At 40.1% G+C, this 13266-nt stretch overlaps 1 protein-coding gene across 1 annotated transcript; it reads left to right on the top strand.

Annotated features, from left to right (window-relative positions):
- The first annotated feature begins 766 nt into the window (after positions 1-766).
- ARL6IP5 (ADP ribosylation factor like GTPase 6 interacting protein 5) lies at positions 767-12697 on the top strand. The gene is made up of 3 exons (XM_054976884.1): positions 767-1167; positions 10410-10627; positions 11201-12697. Exons 1-3 carry the CDS (start codon positions 992-994, stop codon positions 11371-11373), a joined length of 567 nt encoding a protein of 188 aa, XP_054832859.1. The 5' UTR covers positions 767-991; the 3' UTR covers positions 11374-12697.
- The last annotated feature ends 569 nt before the right edge of the window (positions 12698-13266 follow it).

The following is a 13266-nucleotide window of genomic DNA, read 5'->3' as shown; positions in this document are numbered from 1 at the left end:
TTGGGGCGCTTTTATTAACCGGACCGGGCAATCAAATGTTAGTACAACGGAAAACATAGTGCCTGTTCCAGACTGTTCCGTGCTTTTTCGGGAGCATTTTGGCAGAGAAAGGGTTAATAACAGCTTGATATTTCCATGTTTTCATTGCTAAAATCTTATTCTACAGGGTCTTTAACACTTCCCGCTGTTTTTTGTGGTACTAGTATTTCTTTAGTGCCCATTCCGGCCTGTCCCGTGCTGTTCTGGGAGCATTTTGAGAGGGTAAATAAAAGCATGGTATTTTCATGTTTTCGTTTCTAAAATATTGTTCCCCAGTGTCTTTAACACATCCCACTGTTTTTTGTGGTACCACTATTGGTTTTATGCCAGTCCCGCCCTTTACGCCTTCCCATTTGAAGACCTGATCAAGGTGGAACATCTTATTGGTCTCTAAGGTACCACAGGACTAAAATCCTGGTGTTCTGCTGCAGACCAGCAGCGCCACTCACCCAAAATTAATCAAGGCTGTTAATGACAATGTTTTGGAGGTCTTTAGTGCCTTCACAGGGCCTCCATAAGTCGGAAGAGACTCGAAGGTATATTATTACACACGCTTCGCTTCAGTTCTCTACGGAGAGCTCGCTCAAAGTCAAAAAGAGTCCAGTAGCACCTTTAAGATTAACCAACTTTATTGTAGCATCCTTCTGCCCTCCATGCATCTGACGAAGAGAACGTGATTCTCGAAAGCTTATGCTACAATAAAATTGGTTAGTCTTAAAGGTGCTACTGGACTCTTTTTGATTTTGCTACTACAGACTAACACGGCTAACTCCTCTGGATCACAGTTCTCTGCGTGTTGGGGAAATAAAACGCCCTCCCGCGAGGGCCCTCTTTTGCTAACGGTGCCGGCAACCACAAAGCCAACCCCGCTCAGCTGGTCGGCGCGGAGCTCTTTAACCCTGCCCGGGTGACGCGTTGCCGTTGCCGCAGGACTCCGGATGGGCGAGCCGTCATGGACGTGCAAGTGGCGCCGCTGAGATCCTGGGACGACTTCATCCCCGGCCACGACCGCTTCGCGCTGCCGGATTTCAAAGACGTTTCCAAATGGAACAACCGGGTCGTCAGCAATCTGGTTTATTACCAGACCAATTATCTGATCGTGGCCGCCACCGTGATCTCCATAGTGGGGTAAGGAAGGGAAGGTATTGAGTGTCGCTATGGGGGGCATGCCTTGTTCACCTCACCACCACCACCACCACGGTTCTAGTAAAGCCTTGCAGGCAGCGGCAGGCTTGCTTTGGTCTTCCGACTCTGTCCCTTGCAAACTAGACCTCCAGTGCAATCCTGTGTAGAGTTACTCCAGTCTAAAGTCATTGAATTCCTTGGGCTTAGACTAGAGTAACTCTGCATAGCATTGCACTATTGGTAACCAGGAAGGTTGAAGCGGGGGGGGGGGCTGTGTGATGTTCTGTCTTCTGTGAAGCTCTTGCCTGCCTTCTTCGCCCTCCTATTTGTGATTGGCGATCGATTACGATGAAAAGGCAAATTCTGTAGTTGTAAGCAGAGTCTTTTTACTCGGGAGTAAGACTCGCTGTCTGCAGTGTGACTCCCTCCCGAGGTTGCTACCTTGACTGAATAAAGCAGGTGCATTACATTTCTTCTTGCTTGGTGCCAGCAAGGTTTGTTGAGCATGACTGCCAGATCGCGTTTCCTTTCACCAAAAAGGAGCAAGGCCTACTCTTTTTCTTCTTCCCTTGAATGTTTTCGGTGGATCGTTGCTTGCGGTTGACAAGCAAGATTTAAGTCCAGTGGCGCCTTAGAGTATCTGAAGAAGGGAGCTCTGACTCTCAAGAGCTTATACCCTGAAAATGTTGTCATCTTTAAGGTCCACTGGACTCAAATCCTGTTGCTCCCTTGAATGAAATTCTCAAAAACAGATTCTGGAGTTTACAGCTTAAGTTTTAGGTATAAGCACCTTTGGTTTGTGGCCATGCGTTTGTACAGAAAAGGCTGTCTGTGGAATTTCCTGTATATTATATTCTTCACAATAAGCTATGAATATAAAGGGGCTTTGTATACCTGCCCATTAATCATAAACATGTGCAACTGTAAGAGAGCCCCTTACCCTTTAATTTTCCATCCTTGCCAGCTATTGGGGTTGCCTTGTTTTGATGTAGTTGGGAAGGACAAATGTTGATTTTCAAAATGAAATGCTCCTTTTGAACCTGGCTCTGATCTCCTCCACTTTTAAATAAGCCATTGTCTCCTGAAACTCATCCCTGTCCATACAGTATAATGCATTCTTGCAAGAAATTCTAATTTTTTTTCTTAGACCATGTCTAGAACAAGATTATATAAAGGCCTAGGAGTCCCTTCCAAGTCTGTTCATCTTTTGAATAACTTACTTTTGTTTGCATTTCTAGACTTGATATAATTTATCCTTGTTGTACAAGATAAATAACACAAATATTCAACCTCATGAATCTTGATTCTTTTTTATATTAGCAGTGATAAGTCACATGCATGCCCACTTTGTTGAATGGGCACTGATGTAAATTTTCCTGCAAATTACAATTTAAAAATTACCCTTAATAGAGAATCCTGGCCATATTCAGTAGTGCTAGATTGGAAAGTCAAGATGAACTGTTTGTACTAGTTTCAGCTGCTGAATGGACTGTGATAGAGATACTTTAAGCCCAATGCCAGTGTGCGTCCCTACCCAAATCTGGTAGCTCAAGCCGGTCCGTAGATGCAGCCTTGCCTAATCTAAGGAGTGTGACAGTTCTTAAGATGACTTTGCATATCTTCAGCTAGTCATTATGGGGCACAGAATTCCAGTGCTGAACATGACTGTAAACTGATGGAATTAATGCTCAAACCTCAGCTGCGAGTTCTCTAGATGAGTCATGTTTCTTTGACTGTATCTGTGCCATTTCATCTTCAAAAAATAGTTCCTGGAGGCTCAGTAAGTCTCTGCGTGGCATGCAAGTACTCCAAACCATGTGGCTTTAACATATGAAACTAATCATATCTGAGTAACTGCAGAGTAAAGATGAGCATAGGGTTCAAAGTAGACTGAATTTTAAAAAGTGCCTAGTTAGGTATTGTATTTAAGAGCAGATGCATTGACTTCATTGTTAACACATGTCTCTTTCAGATTGTTGGGATCTTCATTTAATTCAAATTGATTGACAGTGAGGCAAGACAAAATATTTCTTGAGCTTCTCCGTCAGATTGTTAGAAACAGAAGGGACTCTTTGTAAAAGCATTTCTAAAATTTTAATGTCTTAAAATGTCCCTAGAGGTAAGCATTGTGCTTCTCTCTGGAAAACTACCTAGGACTGACAAGAAATAACTTAACACACATTCTGACTGTTATATCTAAATGAGCAGTGGATTTACTCTTCTGAATCTTCTTCCTTCAACAGATCTTTCCAGACTCAAATTGCTTCTTTTCAACATAGCCTAGCAGTTTGTCCTACTGAGATTAACACTGATTTGTTGCTATAGCAGTTTTTACCAAAGACGAATCTCCTAACAAATTGCATATTACATTGGTGACTCACATTTACAGTAAAGTTGACAATCTTAACTAGTTTTAAGCACCTGAACTTGGTCTGAATGGTTGCAGACTGGCTCTTAGATCATAAACAACTATTATTGTGTGATGCCATTTAAATGCCAAACAGCATGTTTTTGTGACACCATACTAGTGTAGCACTTGGCCTGTCCCATCTTAAGGCACTTGATTTCTATGCAGTAACCCATCTGTATGGAATTGTTGCTTCTTTAGCAACCTGAGCTTGCTCTCCCATTAAAAAATTGTGGTTGCTGATTCACATCTAATAGTTGCTGTTATTCTATTATGAGATAATGCATAAAGCTGTTCCAGTGGCCCTGGAGGCTGGGTTCCTCTGGCAGCTGACATGATTACCAGTAAATGAAGTATGAGTATAGTGTTGTGTGAGGAAGTTCGCTGAGATACAGGTGGCATACTCTCTTCTTGGTGGTTATAAAATTCCAAGGCCTCAACAGCAGCACCATAGCTTTGGTGGCTGTTGATTCAGTGACATCTCTAAGGCTTAGCAGGGAATTATACTTAATGATTTCATGTGAAGAGCTCTGAAATGGAATGTGAAGGCTACAGTATTGCATTGTTTAGAGAATCTTGTTGAGCTGCTGTATCCCATACTAGAATGTTGATCAAGGTCCAGAGCACTTCTCAAACATCATGACTGTTCATAAAATAGGTAATTTGGCCCATTTCTTTTTTTGACTCTGAAAAAACAAAGACAAATTGCCTATCTTATAAATGTTTTGAATAGTGATCACCGATCAGTATGAGTACTTCTAATTTTTTTACTCTAGCCTATGTTTTGAAAAGCACTGTATTCAATAAAGGCAACATAGAAACCACTAATGTTTTAAAATATAATCTTTTTTTGTTGTCCAGTAAACTACTGAACACAAAGATGTATCTCAGGGTTCCTTTCTCCCCAAAAAAGTTGGTGTAAAGAAAATCAGGGTAGTTGACAATAAACAGCACTTTTATTGACTGATATAAATAGACAGTTGTTACAGCCAGGGGAAACAAAAGCGCAAGTCACCACAGAACTGACAGTACTGCTTTGTGTTAATGGTTCTGTAGATGATATCCTTATTTATCATCAGTTGTGCTTAAAGTTCCATGGATTCTACATTTGATTCTGTATCTGCAATTACTGAATCAATAGGCATGCAGGTCTAAAGAGACTTTTTGAAGCCCATGTGTGTGCCACTGTTTTTGTTTTGATTTCCATTCAAATGAGATAAGGGCATCTTTACTTTGGGTGCAAGTTGGCTTCCCCTCAGGAAAGGATGGTTGGTGTAGTGTATACCCTTTACAGCATTAACACAGATTGGCCAGAAAGACTGGTAAGATGGAAATATTTATAGATTATATAGTGTAATTTACAGCATTTCTCAGGTAATGTTTCTGATTTAAATGTAACGTATGAACAAACCATGTGTGTGAGAAAACAACTTCCATTTCCCCAAAGAGAACATTGTAGGATCCTGAACTACAGTACTACCAGTGAACCTTAGGACTCTGGACAGAGATGCTACAGTAGGTCTTATGTTCTTGCTTCTGAAGGTTTCCATGTAGATTAAAAAGCTCTGTTACAAACTGCCTGCTTTGATACAAATGACATTTTTCTCCTCCTTACATTTTTTCCTTAAAATATCTGTCAGTTATGTGAGAAATGCTTGTCATGCTTAGCAATATGAGTGAATATATTTTTCTTGATTAGATTTGAATTTTACAATACTACATTTCACCCTGTATATCCTGCATTTCATGACTCGTCGCTCGATATATTTTTCATACCTCCATCATCATCATCATCATCATTATCATTATCATCATCACCACCACCACCACCACCACCACCACATTCAATGTATATACTACCCTTCAGGACAACTTAATACCCACTCAGAGCAGTTTACAAAGTATGTCATTATTGTCCCCACAACAAAACACCCTGTGTAGCAAAGAGCCTCTCAGTAGTCTCTAGTCCGTGAAAGCTTGTGGTGGAATAAAAGGTTGCTGTTCTTTGAGGTGCCACTATATTTCTGTTTGTTTTTTTCTTTTCATTTGAATCTCTATCCAAAATATGGAAGTTTTGCAAAATGCTGGAAGAGCCTATTATCTTTAGTCTGGCATAAACAAGTGGCTGCGATACAGTTCTTTATGTGGCTTCAGTTACATGCTGATAGCTTAGTGTCCTGGTTCTCTCTCTAGAGTCATTTCAAATTTTCATCACTTAACTTTCATTGGTGCTCTTTGTAGCCAGTAGTAATTTACTGTGCTACTGAATACATTTATTCCCACCCACCCCCATTACTTTCATGTCACTATTGTGGGAATATCTCCATGCTATCCCTGTAAGGAGACAACTATTTTACAAAATCAAAACAACCTTCTGAACTGATCAAGGGGGTCTCCTCCTGGGTTAATTAGTCCAGTCAAGGTTCCTTCATAAATCAGGAGGCAACTTTCCATGCCTGCTCACTTCAGAAACAGACAGCCAGGTCCTTACTGTTAACTTTCAAATTAAAAACTTCAGGCAATTATGCCAGCTAATTGAGGACTATGCATTTGCTAATGTCATGCAATGGCAATCTATGGCTTGAATTTCCTTGGGGTGTATTGTGGAGGGAATCAAACATGCACCCACTAGTTGCTTACCTGTTGTGGGCTGGAGCCATATTACGAACCCTATTCAGTTAGTACTTTGCTTTTGTGCAGTAGGTACTTTCTTTTTCCTTATCTTAAGAGGATGGCCTCCAATAGGACAGTATTAAAAATGCCCCATTTTTTAAAAAGGTGCTTAATCTCCATCTAAAATTGCTTGTTCTGCCTAATCCCTACTTGATTTTTAGGCAACAAGCTTAGATCTGAAAGCAAAATTTCCACTGTAGTCTGTTCCACATCCTTTCCCCACTGGATGCAGGTTGCTGTAATGGGAATCTCCCAATGGAAGAATGGAAGCAAGGTTGTTGGTTCGCAGTAGTCATGAATGCAGAGAAATTATCTGTTGATTCCTTCTGGTTTTGATTACCTACAATTTCTTCTACTGGTAGCATTTTCCTAAGATGTTTTACCTTGTTATAACAGCAGAGAAGGCAGAAGTCCTCTAGTTAACATTCTGTTAATGTTATGTTCTTCACACCTCCCTGATTATCCCTGCCACCACTCAATAACCTATTTCTAGGCAATAAGAGCTAATCACCTTCTTCCCAAGCTTCTGTCTTTCCAAGCTGTCTCAGTAACTTCCACCTCAAATTACTACCGTGCTACCATGGTACTGGATGTCTGTACATATACTGTTTATGTCTGAGGCAGCCAATAAATCTTGCTAATGAGAGCTATATTTAGAGTGTATCCTATAACTAACCTTGCCTCTGATACTACCTGTGGTATCGAGTGACTATGCGCAGTTAGTAGAATTTCTTAGGTCCACTCTGGCTAATAACTAGAACAACCAGAAGTATCTGGTCATGTTTCCTTCCTCAAAAATGATTTTGTTGTTTTTTGAGAGAGTGTGACATACTTGCCGCTAGCCCTGCAGAAGTACTAGTTCTGTAGCTATACAGTCAGTCCCATTTAACACAACTACATGTCTAGTTTAATCTCACAACTGAACACACTCTGTTTGGCTTAGGTTTGCCAGCCTCCAGGTGGTGGCTGGAGATCTCCTAAAATTATAACTGATTTCCAGGCCAAAGAGATCAGTCCTCCTGAAGAAAATGGCTGCTTTGGAAAGTGGAATCTATGGCATTATACCCCCACCCTCTCCAGGATCCACCCCCCAGTTTTTCCAGCAATTTCCCAACCTTGAGCTGGCAACCCTTGGCAGGAAATTCAGTCAGCTTTGGAGAGGCACTTCTAGTTAGGTGGTGGTGTTATTTTTGCTGGCTCCGTTGATTTAAGTAGACATTACTTGATTTAAGTCTAAGTGAAATCTGCCCATCTTGTGGCAAACTAAGCTGAAATGAGCACACCAACCTGTATGGTGGCCTTGCTAGGTACTACACATACTTATAGTTGTCTGGATACACTATGGGCAGAGGGTCAGTCAGTGAAGCAGACATGAAAACAACTGTCTTGAGCACATGGTGTAGCTTGTGGACTGTGCATGTCTCCATGAAACACAAAGTGTAGGCCTCATCTAAGTTGTTTATTGTGCTGGCTGATGGAAGGTCATAGTCAATTACTACAAAATAGATTTACCAGATCATTTTTAGAAAATGAGGGTCTTCTTAACACTGTAATCCTGTTTCAGTTTACTATGAATCACACACTAGAGTGATTGCATCCCGGAGTTACTGTTCATTTTTTTCCAGGCTGAACATTCAGAAAGTTTTGATCTAAATATAGTCTGTGACTAACCAGAAGTGACTCAGATGCTGCAAACAGCAAGCAGATCTGCCCTGTTTTTAATATGCCGCCCTGAAGCTCAGATGAGCAACAGGAACAGGTGGGCAATGGACTTGAAGCCGTGAACGAAGGGAAAGCTCTTTCACTGTTACCACTGTATCCTCTTCATTATAAAGTGATAATGAAAATAAAACTAACCAGTTTGCTGTGCGAAGTGAACAAGGAATTCTGAAATGTCATTTTTAAAGGCCATTAAAAGTATATTTACATACATATTGCAAGGAGCCCCTGAGGGTGGTGTGTATTTTTTTGTGTCCCCATGAAGAGGTTCATACTGCATGCTTCTGCCACTGCATATGGCCAGCAAGTTTCAGTTAGAGAAATACGTGTTGTGGGCGGCACCATGACAGCAGTGTTGCTTTTCTGTGAGGGAAAAGTTAGTGGTAGATGTTAATTTTGTTTTGGGTGAAGTACAGGAGTGCTTGGTAGGTGTCCATAGGGAGAGGTTTGACTTGTTCTCTGCACCTGCTGAGGCCAGCCATTGAGAATCAAGCTTTTTGATATGTGTACCATCCAGGGCTATGCTGCCTTGAGACCCACAGAAGAAAGACAGGATATAAATATAAAGAATAAAAGGTTTGACTGGTGCCCTTTCATGATAACTCAGCTTTATTGCTCTGTTTTTTTATCCTTTCTTAGCCAAGCTGCTTAAAACTTGTTCACACAAGCTCGGTTCGTTCTTTTTTTTTTTTTTTGCATAACCAAAGATGTATTGGCAGGTCTCTCCCTCCTTTTTCCGCTGTAGCGTTTTGGAATCCACCTTAGAAATTATTTGCCTTGAAAAGGAGGAGTTAAATATATTTTCAACTGGTAATGTTGACAAAACACAATCAACTTTTCATTTGATTCACTTGAGATTCTATAATGGATCTACAAGAAATTGAGAAACTCGATGCTAATGGTACCGCATACAAGCTCAGCATGAGCAACTATTGCACATGTGATAATTCTAGGGCTGATTTCTAACAGAGTTTTTGGAATGGTGATGACCGAGTCATTCTGCTACTTAGTGTTATGGAGCGTAGGGCAAGTGACCAATATAAAGATAACCGCTCAATTTTGCATGTTTTGCTCAGATGTCACAATAGTATTATGGGTAAAGATAACTTGGGATTAATTACTATAGCTAAACAAAAAAAAAATTTTCAAGGGGATCTTGCCTTCAAAGCCTTTCTATTAGATTAGGTGGGGATTGATTATTTCAGTGAAATGGTATTTAATGTTCATCACTAGGAAATACTGATAACTGAATATCATTTTGTTGTATATTTGTGTAATTTTTTGGAATGATAAACTTAAAGATTATTATTTACCATGTTTTAATATAATAATATGTTAGATTTCTTTATATTGAAATGACATACTTGAATGCTATCTGAGAATATTGTCGGATAGGCTTTTAGAGTGACAGGAACAGAGAATTGAACAGAACAACATAAAAACAATGCAGTAACCATCCTGGATCACACCAGTGATCTATTCAGTTCAGCATGCAGTTTCCATCCATTCCAATCAAATGTCACAGGGAAGCTCACAAGCAAGGGTCATAGAAATAATCTTTTGACTCTCTCCCAACATCTGATAATCAGGGCTCACTGTGTTCCTGAACGCTGAAGTCCCATTTGGCCAACTTAGCTAACAGCTGATGATAGACCTATCTTACTGAAATCTTTTCAGCCTCCTTTAAAATCTAGCTACGTCAGCAGTTGTTTCCAGAACTTGTGGCAGTGAAGTCTGACACATCAAATGCCCTAGTGGACCTACTGTTTACCTCCTTCCACTATGAAAACTGCCCATTCCTATCCTGTGCTTCCTCTTTAATTACTGAGAAGATACGTTTTATCCCATGGCTGTTAAGTTTATTCAGACTTCTTTCAAGGTACTGTGTCAAATACTTTTTGGAAGTTCAAGTAACCAGTGTGTGCTGGATAGCCCTTGTCAACATTCACACTGACTCCATAAGAGGTTGGTGAGGCAGAACTTCCGTTTACAGAAGCCATGACAGTTCCCTTCAACAAGGCTCTGTGTTTAACAATTCTGTCTTGAACACTTTGCATCAATTTACCCAGGACAGACATTAAGCTGACTGGCCTATATTTTTCCAGGTCACCTTTGGATCCCTTTTTCAAAAAGAAAAAAAAAAGTCATAACTTTGACTATTTTCCAGTCTTCTGACACAGAGGCTAATATAAACAGCAACATGGGGGTGGGGGGTGGGTGGGCAGGAAATACTGGTAAGGGAAACTTGTGTATAAAGTAGGCAAGTTTTTAAGCCATTCACTAGTTAGACATGGTTAAATTAAACACACAGGTCAACTGGAGGCTGTACTCAGAGCTTTTAAAAAATGCATTAGGATATGAAGTGCATTAAGATAATTGAATTCAAAGATAAGCTGGTTTGTTGCACTAATTGCTGTTTGGTTTTTCCCCCCCTTCCTCTCCGTAGATTTCTGAGTCCACTGAACATGATCCTTGGTGGCACTGTGGTAGTCCTGGTGTTTACAGGCTTTGTGTGGGCATCCCACAACAAACAGTTTATTCGCAAGTTTAAGAAGCAGTATCCAGCCACATTTGTCATAGCCATCATTCTGTCAAGCTATTTCCTGATATCCTTTTTTGGAGGTGTCATGGTGTTCATATTTGGAATCACATTTCCTCTGCTGTGTGAGTATCTTACATGCATGCATGTTCCAAACACTGCTTAGAATAAATATGGAGGCTGCTTGCTTTTAAAAATGGTAATGAAAGGCACTTTCAGTGTTGCTGAGAGTTATCACATGTGTATGATTAAAGATCCGCACAATCCACACCACTTCAAGAAAGAAAAACAAAAGGAATAGTGTAATAAACTCCACTGACTTCATTGCTCCCTCTCAGCATGGTAAACCAGAGAAAGACATGTGTTCAAGGGGCTTGCCAAACCTTGAGGAACAAAACAGGGGGAAATGAATCGAGATCATCTCATTTTAGCCTTTTGCTAACCATTAAACCTAGCAGGAGAACATATCTTATTGATTCAAGTCAAACAGTAGGCTAAAATGGATATGGATTCATAATGGGACTTCTGGCTTTTAATCTTAGGACTTCAACCACTGTTGAACATCATGCTGGATGTTCCTTTGCTGTCGTATGAGAGCAAAATGAGAAAAGTAAACTATATCTTGGAGATACCATGGTAATAACACAGGGATTTATTGGGCAATATCTGTTTACTAATGTGGGTTTTTTCCCCCCCAGTGATGTTTATTCATGCTTCTCTGAGGCTTCGGAATATAAAGAACAAACTGGAAAATAAGATGGAAGGTGTAGGGCTGAAGAAGACTCCAATGGGTATCGTCCTGGATCTTCTTGAACAACAAGAAGAAGGCATTAACAAACTAGCTGACTACCTAGCTAAAGTGAAGGAATAAATCTGCATGCTGCTCAGTGTTTTTTTTTATTGGCAAATTGGTTGGTCTTGTCCAAGCTAACTTATCAGTGTATGCTGGGGGATGGGGGGGGCGGGGGAATACAAGAGACTATAAAGATAAAATATATCACCTGCTCTTCAGAGCTGTTCTGACCAGGGTGGGGAGGAGATAGTAACTTTTCTGTAACATGTTAAAATGCTTCTGACTCAAATGCATTTGGTAGTTCATAGCACTCGCTTGTTTTCAGGGAAACAATGGGGAAGAAATGCTTTCTCTAAAAACCCTTTCCTCCTTTTAGTTTTTTTTTCTGAAGTGTATACTTTACTCGATAATGCACTAAACGCAAGCAGTCCCTTTTTTAACTGCCTGTCTAACAAAGGCACTGTTACCTACATCCAAAACTACTAAGGCTGGAGACTATTAATTTTAAATGGACCTCTTTAATGCTCTTTGTTTCCAAATAGAGAAGTGGCGGGGGGGGGGGGACCTTGGTTTAGCCACATAAGGTACATTTTGTTAATTGTGACAAATCTGTATCTTTCTCCTGTTTACAAAGCAGCTTTTTTCTGATTCCAGGTCTGCTTAGATAATATCTAACAAATAGACATTCCTTAAGTACACCGATGCAGAATCATAGTAACATTGGCCCCGGTGGGGGGGAGGGGGTAATAGCAAGAAGAATGCTGTTTTGTGCATGCCACATCCAACTGTTACATAGATGCTTTAGTATACATGTAGTGGGACATGTTAGGTATTTAAAATTACTCTGCCAGTGCTAGTTATCTGCTATTTAACAGAATTATGGCTTTTAAGAAGTTTTGGTCACCATTGGTATATTTATAGAAATACCTTTTACACAATAAATGAACTGGAAATACCTTCCTCAGATTCTCTAATTTTGTTTGTCCATGCATCATACTAGCAGTGAAGGTATCTAGGCTTTTCCCCTATGGGGGTGGGCATTCTAGGCCACCCTTTACACATATTTCATGCACCTTTTATTATTAATTTTCTTTTTTGCGTCAAAGGCAGCTATATAGTTCTGCCTTCAGTAACAGCTGAATTTTAGGGGGGAAAGATGTGTTCCATTATTGCTTCCTGCTTCTATTTTTTACTCCTTTTCTGATGCAGTTTGTGCAGTGACTACTCTTATTTCCAGAAGAGAAACTCCTAATGTGATTTTTAGGCCTAGTTAGGCTGATGCCTTTTTGCCTCCCCCCTTGCTTCCTCAGAATTGAGACTTGCAACATCTCATTCCATATATAAATTATAAAATGAACAGTATTTTGTTGAGGATATGTTTTCAATGTATTCTATATTTTTTTTTAAAAAAGGGTGTAAGGTGGTCTTGATTTGTATGTTGTTTTATTTTCATTACGTGGAATAGTTCTTCCAACAACTAATTTAGCCTATGGTTTCCCCAAATTTGAGTGTTTTTAAAAATTAAAATGAAAGAATGAAACTGGAACAAAATGTTTCCATCATCATTTTAATTACGATTATTCAATCTTTCTCAAGACTAATGATTTGTGCAAAATGAACCCCAGACAACTCACGTGAATGAAAAGCATGACTGACAGATAAAATGGTAAAACTGTTTGGGGTTTGGCTTATACATGGTTAACTGTCATGGATTTTATCCTGCTCAGCTGCCTGTGTGTTGGTTTGCATTATACCGAGAATGCAGGGTTCATGAATGAAAGGTAAAAAAGATCACCCCAACCATATAAGGCTTTAAAGGTGTTTAGATGCATACAGAGGACATATTCATTAATGATCGTTTGTCATGATGATTATAGGAAACTTCCACAGTAAACCTCTGAATGCAAGTGCTGGGAGGAAGTGTCAGGGGGGGCGGCCTTGGCCCCTGTGCTAAAACAGGAGGGGCTGTGG

Source organism: Eublepharis macularius, chromosome 4, assembly GCF_028583425.1.
Source record: "Eublepharis macularius isolate TG4126 chromosome 4, MPM_Emac_v1.0, whole genome shotgun sequence".
Lineage (NCBI taxonomy): Eukaryota > Metazoa > Chordata > Lepidosauria > Squamata > Eublepharidae > Eublepharis > Eublepharis macularius.
This window is presented reverse-complemented; position numbering and strand designations above follow the sequence as displayed.